The 23554-nt window shown below is 64.2% G+C and overlaps 1 protein-coding gene across 1 annotated transcript; it reads right to left on the reverse strand.

Moving 5' to 3' along the window:
* Nucleotides 1–1066: 1066 nt before the first annotated feature.
* NEURL1B (neuralized E3 ubiquitin protein ligase 1B) lies at nt 1067–23307 on the reverse strand. Its single transcript, XM_084884755.1, has 5 exons — nt 23099–23307; nt 7009–7554; nt 3600–4307; nt 2018–2143; nt 1067–1657 (listed from the first exon to the last, which is right to left on the reverse strand). Exons 1-5 carry the CDS (start codon nt 23127–23129, stop codon nt 1413–1415), a joined length of 1656 nt encoding a protein of 551 aa, XP_084740881.1. The 5' UTR covers nt 23130–23307; the 3' UTR covers nt 1067–1412.
* Between the last annotated feature and the right edge of the window lie 247 nt (nt 23308–23554).

Consider the following 23554-nt stretch of genomic DNA (forward strand, 5'->3'; position numbering starts at 1 on the left):
ATGAGAGTGACACCTGCTCTCTGCAAGGCGTCTCAGGCCTTTTAGAAGGCGGGGTGGGTCCTCCCCAGAGCTCCTCAGGGGGCAGCTACCGGGGCTGAGAACCAGAGGCTCAGGGCGTGCCTCAGGGCCCGGCACCAGACAAGGCAGAGATGGGCCCAGCCCTGGGGGCAGGAAGGGAGGAGGGAGGAGGGAGGAGGGAGGAGGGCGAGGGCAGGGCAGGGCAGGCCCCAGGAAACGCCCAGCAAACAGCCCGGGAAGGGGGGCAGTGCCAACGTCAGCATCTTCAGTGACGACCTCCATCTCCCCAGGATTCTAAGGTCAATGAGTCCCAGGAATCAGCAGGGGGAGACCGAGAGTCAGAACAAAGGTTGCAAAGCCCCGGTTCCCCCTCCTGCTTGGCCAGCAGGGGGTCCCGGGGATGCCCACGGGCACGGGTGGGAGCCTGGGGAGCTGTCTGTGCCCCGCAGGGGCCCTCCAACTCCAGGCGAGCCCCTGCCTCCAGGCCGCCCCTCCCCAGGGGCAGGCAGCCTCTGACTTGTACTCGGTGAGGCCGGACAGGCCCAAAGCAGCCGGGGCCGGGGCGGGTGGGGAGGGCTTAGGACCAGGCTGCCGGGGGTGGAGGGATGAAAAGGCTTCTGGGGGCGGCCTGCCCAGAGCCCTCCGACAGCTGCAGCGCCCGCACAAGGCCACTGCAGGACCGAGTGAGAAACCAAAGCAGCAAATTGTTCTTTTATGTTCTCCGCCCACCTCACCCCCGAGGACTTGCCGCTGCTTCGGAGCTGTAAACAACGAGCTATTTTTTATGCTCCGAGGAGGTCTGCGTCCCTTTTCCACACTGTCCGAGGCAGTCTGTGCAGGTGCGGGCTTCACGCGTGCAAAACCAGTGGAGGGCACAGCCCCAGAGGCGAGCCACTTCCTGTCCTGCTAGTGTCTGGGCTCCAGTTGCACATCCCTTAGCCTCCCAGGGCCCAGATCTCTGTATAAATACCTATGCACTCTCTCTCATTCTCTCACACATGCCCTCTCCCTGCTCGGTCTCCCCCCTCCCCTCCCCCCCACACGCACGCACACATGCACACACACACCTCAACCCACCCCCAGCACAAAGCATTGCACAGAGGACGCGGCTTCCCGGCCGAGCGGTCACCGGAGGGACGGGCGGTCTGCCAGGCAGTTCCTGAGCTGGCTTCCGGGACGGCCTTCGGGGGCAAAGCACTCCTGAGCCAGAAGCCACCCTCGCCCGGGCTCAGACCCCCGGGGCCTCGTCTCCGTGGCTGTCACGCCTCGCCCACCACGGAGGGGACAGGCGAGATGGCCGCTGCCCTCGGACTCCCCGGTGGCCATGGTGGCTGCCCGCCCAGAGGGGCCGCGGAAAGGTGACCTTGCTCCGGCCAAGGCCCGTGGCGGCCAGGCTACGGCCGGTAGATCTTTATGACGTCCTTGATGGGCCGCCGGCAGATGGGGCAGCAGGCGCGGGCCTGCCTCCGGAGCCGCAGGCCGCAGCTGGTGCACAGGCACATGTGTCCGCACGTGTAGATGACCGTGTCCACCTCGCCGTCGAAGCACACCGTGCACTCGCCGTTCTTGCTGCCCGCCGGCTCCGGCGGGGGGAACCCGGGCGACACCGGGGGGCTCAGCGGGGAGCTGGGGGCTGTCACTGCAGGAGGGAAGGCCAGGCCAGACCTGAGTAAGGTGGTTCTCAGGTGGGTTCCGTTGGGGTAGCCCCAAGAAGGCAAAGCTTCTCTGGCGGAACCCACGGGGGAACCACTTTGGGGGACATCGACGTGGGCTTTTGGTCTGGGTTTTGCCCTTCCTACCCCCAAGCGTGAGGCACCGTTATCCCCCTTTGGGGTGCCACGTCTGGATGTTTCTCTTCCCTCCAGCTACATGCACAGCGGAGGAAGGAGAGGATACGGGGTGGGGGGCTGGGGAGGTTGGGTGACCACCCTGCTTAGCCCAGGGAAGGAGCCAGGCCAGCGCCTGCCCCCGCCCCCGCCCCAGGTCTGCATTGCCTTACCCAGGGAAGACTCGGATGCCGAGGAGGACTGGTTGACGCTGAGGGCCATGTCGGAATCGCTATCGTCCTGGGAGCCGCTGAGGGACCCCGACGGAGACGGGATCACAGGGCTGGACTGCAGGGTGCCTGAGACCAGAGAGACTCCATCAGAGAGGCAGGCTGCTCTGCTCGTCCCTGGCTCTCTGCGGCTTGCACCTCAGCCTCCCGGACTGTCCAACAGGAGAGCACGAGCTGCCGCACAGGGTTCTGATGGAGCCGTGCGTGCGTGCGTGGTGGACAGCCGTGATGTGCCTGCACGGCCATCGTTCCCGTTTATTTCTAGGAAACAGCGCTGGGGTGTTATTTCACACGCTCCAGGCCAGTGAGAACTTCTACCTCTTGGTCTCAGTGGCAGCTTAGGGAAAGCCATGCCACCCAGCCAAGGCCAATGAGGCCTTCCCAAGAGCTTTCCCCCAGACTGCGGGGAAGAAAGGCTCCCTGCGGCCCCGCCCGAGGGAAGCCGACACCGAGGTGGAGAGAGGGTGAAGGCCTACGGAGGACCATTCAACATCAGGACCAAACAGCAGCCGCTGTTGTCACGATCACTGCTTACTAAGCATGCGGGAGGCGACAAGCACCTGCTGAAGGCATGCACCTCTCATCATTTCATCCTCACAGCCCCAGGCTGCGGGGGTCCCTGCCCTCCTACACAGAAGGAAACGGAGGCTCCGATTCCCCCCTCTTCCCGGCTGACCAGCCATAAAACTGTGGCAGCCATTAACTCGCTCTGTGCTTCAGTTTTCTTCTCTGTAGCTGGGATCATGCGATGGGTTTCCTGCCACCTCAGGAGGAGAGACGTGAATGAGGTGGGTCATCGTTTCTGTCAGCATGGGGACTCTGCTTCCTGAACCACGAGAAGGGAGCTGCCTCCGGGAACCTTCCCACACCCCCTCTGCCCCGCAAACACCACACCCTGCAGCTCCGCACTCCGCCTCTGCGCCCGGTTCTCTGCCCGGCCCCATCCTGGAGCCCAGGGCCCGGCCCACCTGGTGGGTGCTCCGTGTCTGGGGCATGAAAACAAGAATCACCTCCACATAGGACGGTTCAAGCCTGCATTCCATTTTCTGTGGATGGCCTTGTTCTTCCTTCCTCTTCTCAGTGTAGCTGTAACTTACTGCTTCTCCTACACTCACTATGCATCGACCATGTGAAAGGTAATAAATCGTGCAACCATAACGATGGGAACAGAGCGCACTGATCACTGACCGGCTGCAAAAAGCCTGCCACACCCTGCCTCACCCTGTTGTTTGGTCCGGATGTTGAAAGGACGTCAGTAGGTCGGTGCACCTGCAACCTGGGCACCCCTGGGGCACTTGCTGGGAAGACATCCCGTCGGGGCCCAAAATGGACACTAGATGGAGGTGGGTGGTGCGGAGTGAGCTCAAGTTTGGGAACCGCGGCCTGGGCTCGGGCTCTGGCTGCAGCTCCGGCTCCGGCTCCAGCTCCAGTTCCAGCACCTGCCCCGCTGCGCCCTCTGGGTGGGGGTGGAGGGGGCAAGGGGAGGGCGTGGGGGGGGGGCGCGCACGCGCAGTCGGGGACTCACCGAGCAGGCGCAGCTGGCCGGCGGCGCCGCCGCGCACCACGAAGAAGGCCCAGAGCGCCTGCGTGGTGTCCACGCACAGCAGGCGGCCGCGCGGGCGGCCGTTGACGCCCAGGTGCACGTCGCCGCCGGGCCGCAGCGTGAAGCTGAGCGCGTCGCCGCCGCTCGGCACGGGCCCGGCGCGCGCCACCACCCAGTACTCCTTGCGGTCGAGCAGCGCGTCGGGGTCGGCGGGCAGCTCGGCGGCGCGCAGGCCGCCCGGGTCGCAGGACGTGATGCCGAAGGCCAGCGCGCCGGGCGGCGGCAGCCCCGGGCGGCCCACCTCCACGAAGAGGCTGTCGCCGGGCCGCAGCGGCCGCTCGCAGAAGACCAGCGTGCGGCCGGCGTCGGGCCGCGGCGCGCAGGCCAGCTTGCGGTCGGCGGACAGGCTCACGTCGGGGCCGCGCGTGGCGTGGAAGCGCAGGTCGGCGTCCAGCAGCGCCGGCGAGGACGCGGGCCGCGGGCGGGCGCGGGGCGCGGGCGCGGCGGGCGCGTCGGCGGCGGGCGCGCCCGGCCGGCCCAGGCCCAGGCCGCCCAGCTTGGCCACCACGCGGCTGCTCTCCAGCTCGTTGTTGTTGACGTTGGCGGCGTCCAGGCTGCCGGGCGGCGCGCAGGCGCTGAAGCGGGCCTGGCTGAGCCGCGCGGGCGGCAGCGTGTCCGCGAAGGTGCTCTCTGCGGGCGGGGGGGGGGTGGGGGGGTGGGTGGGTGAGGGAGGGGTGAGGGCGCGGCCCGGGGAGGGGGGCAGCCCCCAGCCCTCCGGCCCTCCATCCTTCCTTCCCTTCCTTCCCGCAGGCCCTGCCCGCGCCTCCGGGCCCCACCCTCTCCCCACCCCCTGCAGGTGGGGAAATATATATAAATATATTTAATCAATTATATATATAATAGATTATCTATAATATATGTATTTAAAGAGAGATGGACTCATTCTAAAAACATTCTTTCTCTGGTTCATTTGTCGTTTGGTTTAGGAATCGCGGCTGGCGTGGTTCCAGGGCTGAGCTTGGACCTGTGAACCAGGAGGTCCCGGTTGCAGGCTCCATCCCCAGAAGGGGGCGTGCAGGAGGCGGCCGGTCAATGATGCTCATCATTGACGTTTCTCTCTCCCTCCCCCTTCCTCTCAGAAGCCAATAAAGACACATTTACAAAGTAACCATCACAGATGCACAGAATTGGATTAAAAATAAGGACTCCTTCTTACCTTTATTTCTCTACCCCTCCTCCCGTTCTTCCCCCCTTTCTCTTCCTCCTGCCTCACTTTTCTCCTCGCCCCCTTCTTTCTTTTCCTTCTTTCTCCCTCCCCTCAGAGGTTTTCCTACTGGTGAAGATTTAAAGGGCACTTGAAAACCCTTTATTTCCTGCCTCCCCAACGAGAACACATGCTGCAAGGAAAAGAGGGGCCCCTCCCTGCTCTTTGAGGCCTTCCTGTGTAACAGGCGCTGTTCTAAGCTCCTTTCAGTCCTCACACACCTGTGAGGTGCGGTCTGTTATCACTCGCCATTTAGCAGAGGAAGTTGAGGCACAGAGGGGTTCAAAGGCATGACCAAGGTCACGGGGTCACTAAGCAGCAAAGCAGGACAGGAGTCCCGGCTCTTCAACACGTGCCGGCTGAAAGCGGGCAGCAGGAGCACAGAGCCTGGTGGCACCAAGCACTGGAGGAAGGAGGTTTCAATAAGAGATGGACTCATCTCCCCCGCCCTGTGGCTCAGGGGTTGAGCATTGACCTGTGAACCAGGAGGTCACAGTTCAATTCCTGGTCAAGGCATGTGTTTGGGGTTGTGGACTTGATCCCCAGTAGGAGGCATGCAGGAGGTATCCCATCAGTGATTCTCATCACTGATGTTTCTGTCTCTCCCTCTCTGAAATCAATAATACATATAAAGAGAGAGATGGACTCATTCTAAAAACAAGAAACTAAGGAGTTTTTTTTTTAAAGACAATCGTGAAATTATTTTTGAATAATTTTTAGTGATATGAAAAATCACTAATTGATACTACATATTACAGTTAAGTTAAAAAAGCAAAATAAAAGTTCTCATTCAGGTAGCAGAGGTCTTTATACTTTGGTAGATTAATGGCTGACTGGCTCCCCAGCTGGACTGTGAGTTCCTGGGGGCCAGGGGCTGTGCCAGTCTGCTCACCACCACGCACCAGGGCTTCACAGAGCGCTTAGCGGGTAGCCCTCATTATTATGTGATTTATATGAGTGAATGAATGAGGTCTCCAGTGTCGACTCATCATAACAAAGAAATTTAACAGAAAAAGTCTAACATACTTGGAAGATTTTTTTAAGTGATAAAAATATTAACCATAATTAAAGCAAGAAAAAGTGCTTCTCAAACTTTAAAACCAGGTCCCTCTGTTAAATATTACCATGTGGAATTATAGTCTATGTCATGGAATAGAGTGTTCTTCCTCTTCAGTTTTCCTAATATAAAATTAAGTCGTAATCTTGAACATGCTTCTTCCAAAAGCCTGCCCGAGCCCCCTGGTGGAGTCTGATATGTTCCTCTGCAGTCCTACCCTCCATCCAGGGCTGACTTGGCAAGCTGGCAACCCCAGTTCTGACCCTGCCTCACACACCTGTTTTGGTTGGCCTCCTGGTGTTTTTGTGTTGTTTTTTTCTTCCCCTTTTTAATTCTATTTTTTAAAAACTAACCTATACAAATAGTATAATGGATGCTGATTATCCAGATTCAACAATTCATGGCCAATCTAGTTTCACTGACACCTCCACCAACTCTCCCTCCTACATAAGTTGAAGCAGATGCTAGACGTGCCATTTCATCTGGAAAAATTTCAGCGTGTCTCTCAAGAGTTCCCACCACCAGGATGTCAGCATTAGCCGCTGCTCCTGTGAGAGCCGCGCCACACCTGTCTGCCTGCCTCCCCAGGGGACCTCCAGCCTCTTGCCAGCGGGTTGAAGGCTCCCTGCCTGACGGTGTAGACACTCGAGGATGAGGGCATACATTATAATCTGGTGAGTGGATGTGTGAATGAACAAATGAGCAGATGAATGAATACACGTGTGAATGCGTGAATAAATGAGTGAGCAAGTGGACAAAGGAGCGACGCAATGAGCACCAGAACGGATGAAAGAATCAGTGAGTGAAGGAGCAAATAACTGAATGAAGGAGTAAGCAAATAAACCTGGGCCAGACCAAGGACTCTGGACCAATCCGGCTTAGAAATTCAAGTCATGTGACCCCTCCATGCCTCAGTTTCCTCAGCTGGAGCACAGGGACCATGGGTTGTCATGAAAAGTGATTTAAAATGTGTGGATTGTGTAGGACCATGCCCCGCCTAGCGAAGTGAGCCCCCTGCGGGTGGGAAAGAATCCCCATCAGGCGCCCGGAGAGCCCCGGCCCGGACCTACCGAGCAGCTGGACCTCGTCGGTGATGCCGTACACGTCGATGAGCGCCCAGAGCGGGCCGCCCACGGCCACGCCGCAGTGGAAGAGCACGGGCTCGCCGTCGTTGACGCTGTAGAAGACGCGGCCGTGGCGGTCCACCCAGTAGGCCAGCACGGTGTCGCGCAGCGCCAGGTTCTCGGGCAGCGCCTTGGCCCAGTAGCCGGGCCGTGTGACCAGGTCGGGGCAGGCGTACTTGGGGATGTCCTGCGGGCTCATGAGCGACGGGTCGTGCACGGTGAAGCCGAAGCGCAGCGCGCCGCTCCAGCCGGGCCGCACGGCCACCAGCCGCAGCCGCACCTGCTCGTACAGCCGGATGGGCCGCTGCGTGAACGTGACGCCGTTGCAGAAGCTGTTGCGCCGCGTGGCCCGGCGCGAGTGGCCGTCCAGCCGCACGTTCTTGCCCTTGGCCTGCGCGTGGAAGCGCGGGGCCTCGCCCAGGGCCTGGCGCCGCTCGGGGCCGGGCCCGCAGCACGGCCGGGTGGCCAGGAGGCGCGCCGGGGGGCTGGAGTCTGCGGGAAGAGACAGGCAGGGAGATTAGGCCCCTCGGAACTGTGCGGCCCGATTCATCTTCTAATAAAAGTCTCCATCATAAACCCCATCTTAATGAAACCAGTACCTGGTGAACTTAAGACGGCTCCAGCCACCCCAATCAGCCCAGCACTCCCACAGCAAAGTCACTGTACCCACTTCACAGATGGGCAAGATGAGACTGTGTGTATGGGGTAGGGGTGAGCACTGTTCAAAGCGGTTTCACCCCCAGATGGACCCTAGGTGGCCTGGGATTGAGGTGAAAGCTTCATCCTTCCCACTCTCCTCCATCCCAGGGGCATTTCCGGGAGCCCCCGCAGCCTGGGGTGGCCGGGTGGGTGAGTGCTGCATGAGTCCTGGCTGCCCGTTCACGGTGAGTTCCTGGCAGGCGCTCAGTAATTGCAGGCCCTCCCGGCACACGATGGTCTGGTGGTGGGAGAATGGCTCCCCAGGGCATGGCAGGCCACTGCAGGGACCACTCCGCCCACGCCCAGCCACGGGGTCCGCTGTGCTCTGGGCACATCAGGGGGTTCATGGGAGCGAGGGCAGGAGAAAACGAGGAGGGAGAGGCGACGAGGAGGCAGGCACACCACGGCCGGTCCTCCCCAGGTCCCCGGGGGAGGCCCCAGGGAAGACTCCCCAAACAGAGGCCACCGACTGACCCAGAGAAGACACAGCACAAGGGATAAAGCCTCGGTCCCACCCAAGGGAAGGAACGTCAGGAACAAGAGCCATTCGTCCATTTGTCAATCGTCAGGGAGCACCCGGTGTGTGCCAGGCACCAAGCCAGGCACTGGAAGTACAGCCGTCACCTCGGCAGACAAGGTGCCCACTGGGTGGTGCTGCCATTCCAGACTCCCTTAGGCCTGGGCGGCCCCAGACTCGGGCAGGGACTGGGGACAGAAGGCGATGCCTCAGGGCCAGGTCTTGAGGGGGAGAGGGAATGCTCAGGCTGAGGGAACACTGGGGCGGGGGGGTGGGGTGGGAGAGTAAGTGCCACGGTAGGTGTGGCAGAAGCTGTCTGAGGTGGGGCAGCCCTGCTTCCTAGGGGCGAGGTGTGAGGCTGCCATCGGCAACACGGGCCAGACAAGAAGGCCCCACATGCCAGCCCGAGAGGCTCAGGTGGCACGGCCAGCATCGCCCGCCAGGGAGGGGCCCCGAGGCGGCGAGGACAGGGACACGGAGCCAGGCTGCGGCCAGCTCTGGACCCCCAGGGTGAGCAAGGGCCCGCGGGAGAGCGAGCTCATTCAGACAAAAATCAAACGCGTGGGAAACACCACCAGGAGGGGCAGCCCAAGGTCCCTGCGCACGCACGCCACCAGCTCCTGGCTGCAGCCTCCCCCCGCGTCCCACAGGCCGGATTCTCTCCAAGGTCCCCGGCGCCGGCACACTCTCCAGGAAACATTAACTATGACCTCAGATCAAAGCCCTCCGCAGCCCGGGGACCACAAGCCACCCTGCTCTGATTACTCCGAGCTCCCCTGACATCACCGCTGCGCTCCGGCCTTATCTCTCCATCGGGGCGGCTCTGTGCGGACGGACGGGGAATGCGGAGCAGATGTCCCTCCGAGCGGCCTCCCGAGGGAAACGCACGCGGGGCGGAGAAATATGCTTTGTTACCACCAGGCGACGTTTCCTGCAAACCCAGCCATGCGCGCGGGCGGACTGCAGCCAAGGCCCCAGCGGAGTTTACATATTTGTTTCATCTCGGTGATGCGATCCAACTTCCCTCAGGGAGTGAGGGATAAACACCATCTCCCCCCTCTCTGAGGCCAGAGCCCTGATGCGAGTTGAAGGAAACAGAGTGAAGAACGTTTCTGAGAAGATGTGTCATTGACACAAACTGAAAATGCTTAAAATAACAGCACGAGCGAGCTCCCAACGGTACGCCCACGCCCGCCTTTAGCTCAGCCCAGGGGAAGTAACCCCATGTCTGGAGACGTCCGCGGAAAACCCGAACGCTGGCCTTTACCTCACCGCAGGAACCGCTGCAGCCACACCGTGGAACGTGGAATGGACAGACAGTGCCTCCTCTCCCCCTCACACAGCCTGACCCACACGGCCGCTCACTGTCCCCGTGAGAGCTCAGACAGAGCCCGGGGGAGTCCGGCGCACAGTAGATGATCACTAAACGTCCATTGCCCCCCCCCCCACCCCCCTGGGGAACATCGGGTCTGGCCCTCGGTGAGACCCTGACTTCCATCTCTCTGCCACGTTTTTTTCTTCTTCTAAGTCTCAGCTTGAGAGGCGGTTAGAAAGAACACAGGCTTGGAGACAGACAGACAGACAGACCCGGTTTGAATTCTGGTTCTGTCACGTCTTAGCTGTGTCACCTTGAGGGACACTTAATGTCTCTGGGGGCCCTCCACCAGATCTAGAAGACTGGTGAGAGCCATCTGCACACCGCAGGATTGCTGAGAACAAGGGAGGCCTGCTTGCCAGAGAGTCAGCGTGCGGCACATAGTAGGTGGTCACTAAACACTCGGTCTCTGTTTTAAACGACCTCATTAGAGAAAAGGTTTCCTCCCGGGTCAGAGATGCCTGCTGTGGGCTGGGGAACACGCCCTGAAAGGTCCCTCCCACGGAGGCCAGTGACCTTGGGCGGGCGGGAAAGGCGCCTGGCAAACCCTGGGGTGGCTTTCCCTTGATGTCCAAGGACGCAGGCCTATTTTAAGCCGACCCAGCAGTGTCCCACATGTGCCCTGGGCCACCTCCCGACCGGATCCCACTCCGGCTCCCGCCCCGCCCGGCCCGGCCTTTCTTTGCTCCAAAGGAGCCGGAGATGGCGTTTACCGCCAGAGCGTGGCCGGCGGGAAGCCACCGCGCCTGCTCCTCTGGCCGCCGGGATGGCAGTGTCCAGCGCGCTGGCACTCGAGCAGATGGCACTCGGCTGAAATTCTCAGCAGATTCCACTGCGCAGGGGGAGAGGACCGCCAGCAGGAGCCCGGTCTATTCTCACCCCCCGCACCCAGCCTGGGAAGAGCCCTCGTCACACCGGGCGCGGGCCTGTGTGTTGGGCGCAGCCTTCAGGACAACCCTCCCGGCTGGGTGTACCCCTTCGGTTCCCAGACGAAGACACTGAGGCTGAGAAAGCAGCACCGGGCAGGTGCGGCCCTTCTCCCGGGCAGCCCTGTGGGGGCCGGTCACAGGCCCCGGAAGCTGTGCGGGCCTCTTTCCCCGACACACACCCACAGTCCACGCACATCATCTGACACGGAGCTCCGGGACCTGCCTGACGCCTGCGAGCCTCAGACTGTGGAGCTCACGGGAGAAGTCTGTGATCCAAGCGACGTGTGCCCACGTCTGCAATGCAAACCAAAGCGTGGGCAGCAGGAAGCCACATGGTGTGTGTGCATGTGCGTGTGTGCACGCGTGTGTGCCTGTGCTTGCGTGTGCGCCTGTGCAAGTGTGCGCGCGCGCGTGTGCCTGTGTGTGTGTGTGTGTGTGTGTGTGTGTGTGTGTGATGGCATGTGCATTGGAGAGTAAAGGCAGGAAGGCTGGTCCTGGGCAGGGCTCCCCACCCCTGAGCAGGCGAGGATGTGGGTCTCCGTGGGCCCAGCGCGCCCCCCGCTGGCGGGTGTGAACGGGGCCGGGACAGGAATAACCGGAGCTCCTCACGCCGCCAAATGGGGCAGCGGCATCGCCCAGGGGACCGCTGCCAGCTCAATGGGACTTTGTTCTCTGCCTCGGAGGCCTGGTCAGCCAGCACCCCGAGTGGAAAGGGGCCAGCCCGCCCTGGGGACCGCTGCCCGCTCCCCTCCCTTCCCCTTCCCTCCCCTTCGCAAACAAAGCCCTCTGCGGTCACCTCAGTGCACCAGCAACACTCCTGTCCGCGCCGCAGGGAGCCGGCGGGAGGCGGGCGGGAGGCCAGAGGTCGCGCCATGCGGCTGCCGGGAGAAGCGGCCCCTTCAGGCCAGGCCGCAGCCTCTTTGCTAAGTGGGCTGGGCGCGGAGTTCCCGGGGCCTGAGGTCATCCCACACCCTCAGAGTGCTCAGTGGCACGGGATTCCCAAGCCCCCGGGCCCCCTCCGGGCCTCCTGATAACCCGGCCCAGGAAGCTCCGACCTCAGAGGCGCCGGCTCCCAGGGCCGGGGGAGGGGGCCACCAGGGGTGCAGGGAGGGGGCTGGGAGCGTGCCCTCATTCCTGCTCGAGGACATCACTTCCTCCTGCAGCTGACAGAACGGAACAGCCACTCGGGGCTGGGCCTGTGCCAGCCGCAGGCACAGAGGTCCCGCCGAGCCACACACAGTCCTGTCCCGCACGGCAGGGGGACAGCACGGACACAGGCCGCACAGGGGGGTCAGCACGGGGGGCCGGGCCCGGGGATGCTCCTCAGAGAAGCTCCTCTGCAGACAGCGGGAGGGGCTGGGACCAGGATAAGAGATGGGGAAGCGTGTTCCGGGCAGAGGGAACAGCACTGACAAAGGCCTGGAGGCGAGGACACGCTGAGGGCCTGTGGGGAACCGCAAGGACCTCTGGGCAGGAGGGAAAGGGGAGAGTGGACAGGGCGTCGGGGGGTGCATCACAAAAGATCTTAGAGGCAATGCAGCGGAGGGGAGGGTCCTCCAGAAGGCTCTCGGGGCCTCTGACGTGTCTGGAGCAGGAGGAATGAGATGAATGAGATGAAGCCCCGCACCTCCCCACAGAGACTGCTCCTGCCTGCTCCCCCGTCAGAAGGACCAGCTCAGCGGGAGACACGCACTCCAGGTTTAACGGCCGGCCCCGCCCCGCCCCCCAGCACCCCAGGATCCCAGCACGGCTTCTCCGGGCAGCGGGGCAGCGGCCTGCGGAGCCAGCCGGCTCTCCCCTCCTCTTGCCTGGAGGGGAGCCACTCCCCGGCCTGGGTGGTGCCCAGAGGCCTGGCTGCTCACTAGCCTCGGCCCCCGGGGAGCACCCGCAGGCCCTGTCCCCATTCTGGGACGACAGAGCCGCGGCCCTGCTTCCAGGGTCAGAGCAGCCGGCGCGGAGAGAGCTCCCGGACAGCCCTGCCCGCCCTCCGGGGCCCAGGAAGTGTCCCCGGCCCCACCGCTGGGCGGTGTCTGCCGGCCCCGAGGGCGGGAGCCCACCTCTGGGGCACTGCCAGCCTGTGCCAGGTGCTGGCGCGCAGCCCACGCCCTGTCGCCACTCCTGCCGGGGTGGGGGGGGGGGCCTTCCAGCGAGGAGCCCTGAGAGGCTGATGTCCTGGTGAGGCCGCCCAGCCCGCGGAGCCAGGGCCTGTGTCCGCCTGGTTCCGTGGGGTCCCCAAGGCTGCATCCTTCCTTTTTCAACCCCCCACTGCCCCCCAGGCCCCTCCCTCACCCCCTGACCCGCAAAGAAAAAAGCAAGACTCTCTCCAAGCGGCCTAAGCTGCCTGCTGGGGAAGGGGGTAGCTGGGCCTCAGGGAGGGGCCGGGCGGGGCGGGGATCATCCATCAGCCTGTTTGGAGCTGCTCAGAGGCCTTGGTTCAGGGGAACTCAGGAGAACAACAAGCAGGGCGTCTAGAAAAGGGAAGCGGAGACTGATTAGGAGGCCGGGGACCGGGGTCCCAGCGCCTCCATCCGAGGTCTGAAAAGGGATCGGGTGGGGCCCGGGCTGGGAGGCAGACCTCCAGGAGGGCAATGCAGAGACGGAAACCAGCTCTCCAGCCACAGACCTCCAAGGACCCTCCTGAAGACCCGCTGCTGGTGAGGAGGAGGCTCAGAGAGGGAGGGAGAGCTGCCCAAGGTCACACAGCCAGGAAGCGGTGAGTTGGCATTGGAACCCGTACCAGCCTGGCTCCAGGGCCAGGAAGAAGGGTCTTCAGGTGCTTCGGGCAAAGTGAGGAAGTCCTCCCTGCAGGGAAGACAGAGCGCCCAGGCCTGGCACACAGTCAGGCCTCCGCTAATGCCCGCTCCTTCCCTCCACGTTTGTCTCCGAGGCCCACAGAGAAGGGACTCTGTGCCTCTTCCACGCACTCCCTTCTTGGGAGACCCAGCTCTCTCTCTCTTCTCGTCCCCCCTGTGTCCCGCTGGCCTGCCTCCGGCCTCCCTCCGTTGCCTGCGGGCTCCTGGGAGCATGAGGGTGTGGACCGAGGAGGCGAGCAGGGAGTCTGCGCGGGCCTCGGCCCCTTCCCTGAGAAGCCAAGGGTGTGTGCTAGCGATGCAGACTCTGAACCACAGTAGGAACCTCCATCCACACATCCTAAGCTCTGATGATCTGAGAGGAGCGGCTCCCTGGCGTTCCTCTCTGGCCGATGGACCCACTGCACAGATGCGGACATTAAGCCCAGAGGGGGAGGGTCTGGTCCAAGGTCACAGTTCAAGTCAACATCTAGATCAGGATTCAGCTCAGATCTGAATCCAACGCCCAGGGGAGCTGCTGGCCATCACAGGCACCCCTCAGGCCTCCGGCAGGGTCAGGTCCAGGTCACCGCAGCAAAGTGGAGGGCGAGGAACCGAGGGGTGCCTGGACGCAGGACTGCCTCCCTAGGCAGCCGGCGGGCACGTCAGTCATCCACCCTAGGGCCGGAGAGGGCCACAGACACAGCAAGAAGGCCCGGTCTGCTCGGCCCCCTCCCCCATCAATTTCAGGAGCTCCGCTGACCTGCCTTCGGTGGCCACTTTGGACTGTGCGGGCTCAGACTTCTCCCCGAGCCTCCCACTGACTCCTCCCTGAGCCTCCCACTGACTCCTCCCCGCAGCTCCGTGAGGGAGGGGCTGTCGTTATGCCCATCCTACAGACGAGGAGATGGAGGCTCAGAGACAGGGAGTGACTGGCCCAGGGTCACACAGCTTCCACACAGACCTGAGACTGGAAGTGCTCATTTTCTAGCCACGTCTCTTGGCGTTCCAGCCACAGAGCACATCTGCGATCGTGTGACCCTGCACAGAGCCCCCACACCCCCCTCAATGGGAGGCGGGGTGCGGCGATTCCGAGCGCTCACGGTGACCTGTGTGCGGGGACAACGGTCTGCACCACCTCCAGGGGCAGGGAAGGCCACGGCCCCGCCTCCTGCCCCAGACGCTCCTGGACCTCGGACGCTCGGAGGCTGTTAGTGAGTGGAAAGTTACCCCGTCGACCGGCGACCGGCGTGGGAGACACAGGGCATGAGTGTGCCCACCCATCTCATAAATCCCTCATCCCTGGGCGAAAGGGAAGAAGACATGTGCCCGAGGGGTGTAATTATGTTGTGAACAACGTGTAATGTGGAGGATGTAAACAAAACACACTTGTTAATAGCGATGGGCGCTCTGCCAGTTCTGCCAGCCAGAGCCCCCCCCCCCATCTCCCCCAAATGGCTTACTCATTAGAGAACCCTCCCCGTCGGTCGCCCAGAGGTGGGGCTGAGCTGCCCGAGTCTGGTTATGAGGATGAAGAGAGAAGGGGTGAGGGTGAGCCGGGGCTGACATCCAAGGTCGGCTGTCCTAAACCCCACTCAGAAATACCCGTCACCGAGTCTGCAAAAACGCTGAGGCTGGGAGGGAACAGACCGGGGCAGGGCACGTGACCTCATCTCTCTGCGCCCCCGTTTCCTGTTCTATAAAATGGGGCTAAAACCTCCCAGCGTGAGGATTGTAGACGTGAGAGCTCGTGGGGGGCCCTGTGGGTGTCCAGCAGGTGAGCACCGGACAGCACTCCCCATCCGGCCTCAGGGTCAAAGGCGCCTGCGGACGACCATCCCAGACCCACCCGATGCTCCAGTTGCCACTGCAGCATCCACCCCGAGCCCCCGCTAAACGCCAATGCCACTCCGGCAAAGGGCGCCCCCTCCCCTCCCCTCTCCTCCCTCTGCACGCCCAGGCGGCCTCCATGTGAGAAACCTCTTCCTTCGGCGAAGCTGAAATGTGCCTCCGTGGGAGGCCCCTCGCCGGTCACCTCTGCGTCCGGTCCCCCTCCCGTCCGCCTGCGGGCCTCACGGGTCTGCGGACAGCTCCAGGGCTGCAGGCCCAGGCCATGCTGCCGGGGGTCCGTCGCCCCCTTAGGGGTGCCATGGCCCTCGCTCTGCTGTCCAGAGAGACTGCCGGACATCAGTCGTCCCCCGATCTGCTCTGAAAGGCAGGCAGGGATCTACACCTCAGACATTGGGGGACAGCAGCCGGGGTCCCCACCGGGAACCACAAGCCACGGAGACCGCCCCCTGCCACGCCGAGAGGCAGGGCGTGAGACAAACAAGAAAAAACGTAGGTGAGCAAGCCAGCCAGGACGTCTGAATGCTTACAGGTTCCTGCCAACACTGTGGGGGCTTCCAGCTCGAGTCCCCGCCCCAACCTGGCAGTTATCCATCCCACACCACACCCCTCCTCTAGCCTGACCCCCGAGCTGGGTGCCCTGGGAGGTTCCTGTCCCCCTCTGGGCCCCTCTCTGCTCTCTCAGCCGTCCCCCGGGACTGACCATGCAGCCATCTCTCAGGGCTTGTCCCGGGGTCCCTGCAGGCACCTGCTGGCACAGTGTCCGGCACAGACCGGCTGCGCCATACAACTTGGCGGCTGTTACTGTTCTTCTGTGTGTGTCTACCTGGGGGCACAGGGCTCAGAGGAGCAGGGGCTCTGTGCCCAGGGGACCGGTCCTCAAGGGCGGCCCATGTGGCCGTGGACTGTCTGTGGGCGCCGTGCATGCCTGGGCGGTCACATCACCACCCCTTCCTGCAGGAAAGGGGATGGAGCTTAGAGGGGTCAGGCTGCTTATCTGGCTGATGGAGGGGCAGGGCCAGGACCCGATGGGAGGGGGCGGGGGACTCAGCCTGTGCCCATACCAGCTCCGCTGACGGGACAGTGTGCCTCACCTGCAGGACAGCCTGTGTGCAGGACGACACGGGTCTCCCCGGCTGGCGCCTTGCTCACTGACTGGTGGGTGCTGCCTGGAGCTCTGGGTGGCAGGGTGCACTGGGCCCCCTGGCAGGGGCCAGTGTGGGTGGCTGGCCACAGGTCAGTTTTTACCAGTAGAACCCTCAGAAGCCTGAGCCCCCATTGGGCGGGAGGAAGGGGTTCGCCCCTCCTCCAGGGCGGGCTTCCCAGAGGCCACGCCCCCTTCCGAGCTGCAGCTTAAGGGTGAGGCCTGAGGGGACAGACCCCTTCCCCAGGGTCAGCATCATCCTGGACGGACCTTCCCAGGACGGACAGGATGAGGGCCTGTGGGAGGCCCTGGAGGGGCGCAGGGCTCAGGAGGAGGGCGGGGGGCAGTGCCCCCTGGCCACGGAGGGGAAGGGGCTGTGGAGCCGGGCAGGCCCGTGGTCAGATTCCGCTCTGCCACCTCCTGGCCGCCTGACCCAAGGCAGAGATCTCACCCCCGGGAGCTCAGTCTCCTCATCTGTGAAATGGGGCACTCCGTGTGGACGGCTGGCCCTGCTGCTTTGACTGGGACAAAGCAGGTAAAGGTCTGGCGTGAGGCAAGCAGGCCGCAGCCCTGACCACTCTGCCCCCCGGCCCCTCTCCCTCCCTGCTGTAAATGCCAGGACACGCCTGGCTTCGGGCTTCTATTTCCAGCCGGCGCAGAGCACCACCAAGTACGGAAAGCCTTCGTTCGGTCCAGAAGAGGGCGGAGCGGACTCTGTCCGTGGGGCAGATTACAGTCTGTCCTGAGCGCTCCTTGTAGCCGCCCCACAAACGCTCCGTCCGTCCGTCCGTCCCTGCTGGCGAGCACGGCTCATCCCCTAAGCCTCCGGGCGGTGCTGGCCTGGCCTTCGACTCCACGTGCCACCCCGCTGGCCCCGGGACCCCCAGGACGCCACAGCTCCCCACATGCGGCCTGCTCCCCCTCCCCTCGGGCCTTGGCACATCTGGCCCTCTGCCTCCACAGCCTTTCTGGGTTCCTCCTCTTGGCTGCCTCCTCTGCTTTCCGGGCTCGGCGGGCAGCACCTCCTCCAGGAAGCCTTCCTGCACTCTCTGACCTCTCAGCCCCTGGGCTCCCCCGCTCCCAGCTACTGCTGCGACTGCCTGTGCCTGAGCTCTCTCCCCGAGGCCTCGAGCGCCAAGCCCAGGCTGGGACCCCAGGCCAGCTCACAGCCCCGCCTGGGAGTCTGGTGGACGAACGAAAACTGGGCCCTGTGACCTGCCAAGAAGGTTCTCCTCGTCAGGGTCCTGGAAAGCTCAACCCCCCACGGCACTGCCGTCAGCACGCAGGAAAGGGATGCCCCCGGGCCAGCCCTCGGTTCGAGGCCATGGTCTCCTGGGCTTGGAAGGCAGGAAACGAGGGCTCCCGTCCGCCGGCCCCGCCGGGCGCCCCAGGCCAGGCCCCAGGCCCCTCCTCCCCACGGGGGTGGACGGCAAACGCCCTGGGCATGTGCTCCAGGCCGCTGCTCCGTTCCAGTTCACTCTCACCCCCACCCACGGGGGGCCCCCACCCGCCCCATGTCACCGCGAGGACACTGAGGCAGGGCCCTCCGCTGAGAGGCGGCGGCGCCGAGATCGGAACCCAGGCCGCCTGACCCACGTCCAGACCGGGACACCAGCCGTCCCTCCGGCTGCTGCTGGCCCGTGAGCGGGCTTAGCGTGACCTCAGTCACTGCGGCCCGTGGGGAGAAACGCACTTCACACTGTGACACACGCACACATACACACACGTGTGTACATACACACACACGTGTGTACACGCACACCTGAAGCAAACAGCTAGGAAGCAAAAGTACTCCAATTGCATAAATGCGCTCGGTGTTTATCTCCATCCTATGCCGCCTCATTGCAGATGTGTTTCAAGCTGGGTGCACAGCACCCACAGTGGAACACGCACTTGGTCTGGCGGCCAGGCCTTGCTTGGGGCAGTGGACACGGACCCCTCCCTCTCGTAGGCACCCGAGCCCTCGGGTAACCTAATCAAAGCTGCCCCGTTCTTCTAGAACATTCTATTCCTCCTCCGCCAGCGGCCAGCCCCAGGAGCACCACCAGTGGCTGGCTATCCCGTTCACCACTGAACCTCCAGTGCCTGGCACACCACAGGTGCCCACGGTGTCGGGAAAATGAATGGGGGGCACACAGGGCCCAGCCTGAGCACGCGGCACAGGTGGAGATCAGGACGGCCTCAGGGTGACAGCCTCAGGGAGACCTACAGGCAGACCGGAGGAGATGACGCTTGAGGGTGGAGGCAGACATCTAGAACTTTCCTTCCGAAGTCCCCTCCTCCAGGCAGCCTTCCCCACTCTCACAGCCCCAGAGGAGAGAGGGAAGGGAGCAGAGGTGGAGCAGGAAGAGGGCAGACACGGAGGACGGGCCTCGTTCCTCCAGGCACCTTCTCCAGGTGTCCTACACGCCGGACAGAACCAGTGCCTCTTCCTCACGTGCACCCCTGGACCAGCCCACACCACCCCCGGCCCCGCCCCAGCCTCGGCATCCTCCTGGGCCGTCACCCAGGGGCCTCGCCCCATCAGGCCCCGGCTACATGTCCACAGCCTCTGGGCTTCAGAGGCTCAGCCCAGGCCTCCTGCTCCCCCGGGTGGGAGGGGGGCGGGCGGGCGGGCGGGAGAGGGCAGGCAGGCCTGGCCTAACCACGCGGGGCTGGGTGACGGCGGAGGAGAGGTGCGGAGAGCAGCGGGCAGAGAGCCATCCACACACCCACTGCGATGGCAGTAAGGGGTGACCAAGCCTGTCTTCCCAGGGCTGAGAGAGTCCAGATCCAGGGACAGGAGAGGCTGCCGGCCCTCAGGGCAGCATCGCCACTGCAGGGAGCGGACTGACCCCCGAGGGCCCGTGCCCACGCTCTCCTCCAGCAGCTCTGCGGGCAAGGGACGCATCCCAGGGCCCGGCGAGGGGCAGGGCTTCCCGCCGGCCAGCATTCGCAGGGCCCGGTGAGGTGAGGAAGACTGGCCCTTCCTCACCCCAGAGCGAGGCCTCTGTCCAATGCCTCTCCGAGCCTCCACTCGCCGGCCTGTAAAGCGGGGACAGGCACGGCCCCTCCAAAGGGTCCGGAGGGTTTAAAACAGGCAGCCAGAGCTTGGCATAAGCCAGGACACCGGCAACAGAGCCAGCGCTGTAAAGGGGGCAGACCTGCTCACACGTGGACAGACTCAGTGATTAACCGGCCCACGGACAGTTTAAGTCCAGCCTCTCCCCCAAACAGAGCCACGCCGACCCTGAGGCCCCCCGAGGGAGGGGCGGAATGTACGAAGGCAGGGAAGAGCTCCTCCTCCTCCTCCTCAACCTCCCCTCCTCCCGCCAGGAATCCTGCTCCCCCCCACCTCCCCGGGCCCTGCATGTTTACACTTTCCCCCTTACAAACCCCAGAAGAAGGCTGGCGGAGCCCGGGGGAAAGGCCCACGTGGTATCAGCCGTAAGACAGACCCGGGTCTCCTGAGCTCAGCCTTGCCACTGCCTAACCGTGCGAGTCGGGGCACGTGTCTTAGCCTCTCTGTGCCTCAGTCTCCTGGTCTGTGAAATGGGGCCCCTTCCCTTGCAGGGTTGCCGCTAGAGAGGAACGGGTGGTGCCCGCAGCAGGAGTCCAGCAAATGCGCGTTCCCACGCCCAGCCCGGCCCACCTCTGCGGGCTGCCTGCCCGGCTGCCAGGGACGGGCCCGCCATCGATCACACAGCACATTCCTCCCCCCGGTGTTCCTTCCGCTTCCTTATTGCACCCGGTGGCATGCCGGGTGGGGGCTGAGGGTGCCCGTGAGCGCCCATGGGTGGGGAGGGACCACGTGTTGGAGGAAGAATGCAGGACTTTGAAGCTACATAAACCTGGATGCCAGCCCTCGTCTGCCAACGGGAGGAGCCGTGTGCGCCGCGGTCCCTTCCCTGTGAGGTGGCGATGAGAGCCCGACCTGGCAGGGCACTCATTCACTCAGCAAGTGTTTGCCGGGCGTCCACGGCCTGCGAGCCGCTGGTCCAGGCGCCGACCGCAGAGCAGAGAAAACATAGACAGAACCCTCCCCCGTCAGAGAACAGACAGCCGGCTGCACACACAGCTGGCACGTGGGACCCAGGTTAGGGAGAGATGGGAAGCAGGGAGGAGGGAGAGGCGAGGGGAGCACAGACCAGGAGTAAGCAAAGGGGGGGGCATGGGGAGCCTGGGGGAAGACGGTTCCAGGCAGAGGGCTCAGCAAGGGCAGGAGCCTCCAGGAGCCATGTGCCCGGCGTGTGAACGCAGCCACACACGCAGGAAGCCTGGCACAGAACCCAGGTGCTCGGCAAATGCCAACTCTCTATTTCAAGACCCGTGGAAGGCACCCCACGCATGTCCTTTTCCCGAGAACGAGACGAGGTTTCTGCAGGGCGGGACGGAGACAAGCGTTCGCTCAGCCCAGAGGCCGGCGGCACAGCTCCACAGCCGGCTCCTGAGCCCCGCCCGGCGCCAGGGTCTGAGCGGGGCAACGAGATGCAAGACGGCCCAGACCCGGTCTCCGTCCGCACCCACCCCGAGGTGGACCGTGGACATGGGTGACCACCACGGGACGTGGTCAGAGGTGCCGGCAGAGCCCTGAGAAGGGAGCCGGTAGCGGACCGAAGGGTGGGATCGGGTGGGGTGGTCAGGAAAGGCTTCCTGGAGGAGGTGGCAACTAAGCTGGATTTAAAAAAATTTTTTTTTTTAATTGATTTCAGAGAGGAAGGGAGAGAGAGCTAGAAGCATCAATGATGAGAATCATTGATCGGCTGCCTCTTGCACGCCCCCCACTGGGGACTGAGCCCACAATCTGGGCACGTGCCCTTGACCAGAATCGAACCCGGGACCCTTCAGTCTACAGGCCTATGCTCTATCCACTGAACCACACCAGCGGGGGCCAAGCAGGGTTTTGAAAGTTGAGCAAGGCGAGAAAGGACAGTCCAGGTGTGGGAGCACGGCGGACTGAGACGGCATAGTGTGTGTGACCTTAACCGCAGGCGACCTCCTGGTGGCTCAGCAACCCCAGTCCTGTCCCCTTTCTCAGTCTCAGTGCCAGCGTCCGCCCCAGGGGACATCTGAACGGCCCACACTGAGCTCCTGCCGTGGGTGAGCCGTCCGACCCACCGCTCCCCGCCCAGCGTGGCCCGGCCGGGGATGGGACCACAGAGCCTCCGGCTATAGTTAGCTCACCTCCGGCTCCGTGCCTCCGCTCACCCCAACCTGACCCACAGGTGGCAGCGTGAACGTGTCTTCACCAAGAAATCCTTAAAAGGGGCCCGGGCCGCCCCGCCGTGCCTTCCGGCTGGGAGATGCTGCCGGATGTGCGGCACCCGGGCACCTCCTGATTGGGTGGTGGATTCTCCCCGCGGGCAGCAGCCCTGTCAGTAAGCGGGGACCTGGGTTCAAGTCCCAAACCCGCCACGGACGCCCTGGCGACCTCGCCTCCCTGGGGTGTGGAGGTGTGAGTGCGGTGGCCCTGAGGCTGCCCAGAGGCTGGAAAAGCAGGAGTCGGCTCCTCCTCTACCAGCCGGCCACGGGAACCCAGCTCAGCCCGTCCACGCAGCCCCTCCGGGGGAACAGTGATGGAGGACACCTAGCAGGGAGGGCTACCTGGGAGGGTTAGGGCAGAGGCGGGCTATGGTCCCTCTCCCCCTGAAACCCCACCCCACCGTTACCCACGGCTTCCCCACTGAGCTGTGCTACTGTATTGTGTGTATGTGTGTGTGTATGTGTGTGTGTGCACCTTTGTACTTTCAAAACGCACACCACACACACACACACACACACACACCACACACCTGTCACCTTCTGCACAAAGGATGCTACAGATGCCCAGGCTTCCACCAAAATACTTATTCTACAGACATGGGGGCTGGGAGAAGGGCTGGCCGGCAGATGGGGTCCCCACCCAGACCCTCCCCCTGCCGGTGGAGTGACCTTGGGCGAGTCGTATCCCCTCCTCTCAGCCCAGTTTCTTCCCTTGTGAAACCGTAGCACACGCCCTTCCCGGGAAGGCTCTTTGCATACCCTCTGTGCAAGGCGAGGGCATGCCAGGCGGCGGGCATGCAAAGTGCCCGCACAGCCTCCTGCGCTGCCCTGTCCCCCGGTTCCCTGGTACCCCCACCCGCACCCCTGACCCCCACCTGCCCCACGTGGTGCTGGGCTGGTTTAGCCGCAGGGGAACGCGCTCTGCAGCGGCGGCTCCGAGGGGCTCGAGTCCCCGGTGGAACGGACACCGCAGGGGGGCGCAGCCGGGGGTGCGCGTGGGAACCCGGCCAAACCGAGGCGGCTCGTGCCGCGGGGGCGCTGGGCAGCTGAAAGCTGAGGTACCCCTGAGAGCACCCCCACTCTCAGGAGCTGCAGCCTCCACACCACGGTGGCTCCGGCCGTCGGAAGCCCCGGGGAGCCCGGCTCCAGTCTCCGCCCCCCGCCCCCGGGGCGCCCCACGCGCCCTCAGCAGCGCCCCCAGGCCGGAACAAAGGCGGGGGGCGCACGGCATCGCCCCGGAGGCCCCCTCGCTCCTCTGGCCACAGCCGGGAGCACGGGGACGGGGTCCCCACGGTAACCGGAACGCGGCGCCCGCCCGCCCTCCCGGAGCGCAGAGCCGCCCTCCCTCCGGGCGCGCGGGTGTGGGTGCTGGAGGCACCGGAGACCCCACCCGCTGGACGCCGGGGGTCCCGGGGGGAGGCTCCCCGGAAGTCCCCCAGCGGGTCCCCCGGAGAGGAGCGCCGGCGCCGCCTCCCTCCCGCAGGGCGCGGGTACCTGGCAGCGTCCGGTGCACCGTGTTGCCCATCGCGGCTCCGGGCGCGGCGCGGGCGGCGGCTCCGGGCGCGCGGACCTAACGGCGCGGCGGGCGGCCGGGCAGCCGGGCCGGGGCCGGGCCGCGGGGCATCGCGCTGCACGGGCGGGCGGGCGAGCCGGCGGCGGCGGCTGGGGACCGAGCGCCGGGAGGAGGCGGCGGGAGGAGGAGGCGGAGCACCGGCCGGGCCCGCCGGCCCCGCCCTCGCCGCCCGCCGCCTCCAACCGCGCCGGGGGGCGGGGCCGCGGCGCCGCGTCTTTTGAAAGTTTGCACCGGGCAGCGGGCGGCGGGTGGCGGGAGCCGAGCCCCGGATCCCGCCCTCTGTTCCCGCGCGCCCGGGGCGGGAGGACGCGCCAGGCAGCTGGGTGCCCGCTGGGTGCCCGCTGGGCACCGGGCCTGTCAGCCTGCTGACCTGTCAC

Source organism: Pipistrellus hanaki (genome assembly GCF_964339955.1).
Source record: "Pipistrellus hanaki genome assembly, chromosome: 5".
Classification (NCBI taxonomy): domain Eukaryota; kingdom Metazoa; phylum Chordata; class Mammalia; order Chiroptera; family Vespertilionidae; genus Pipistrellus; species Pipistrellus hanaki.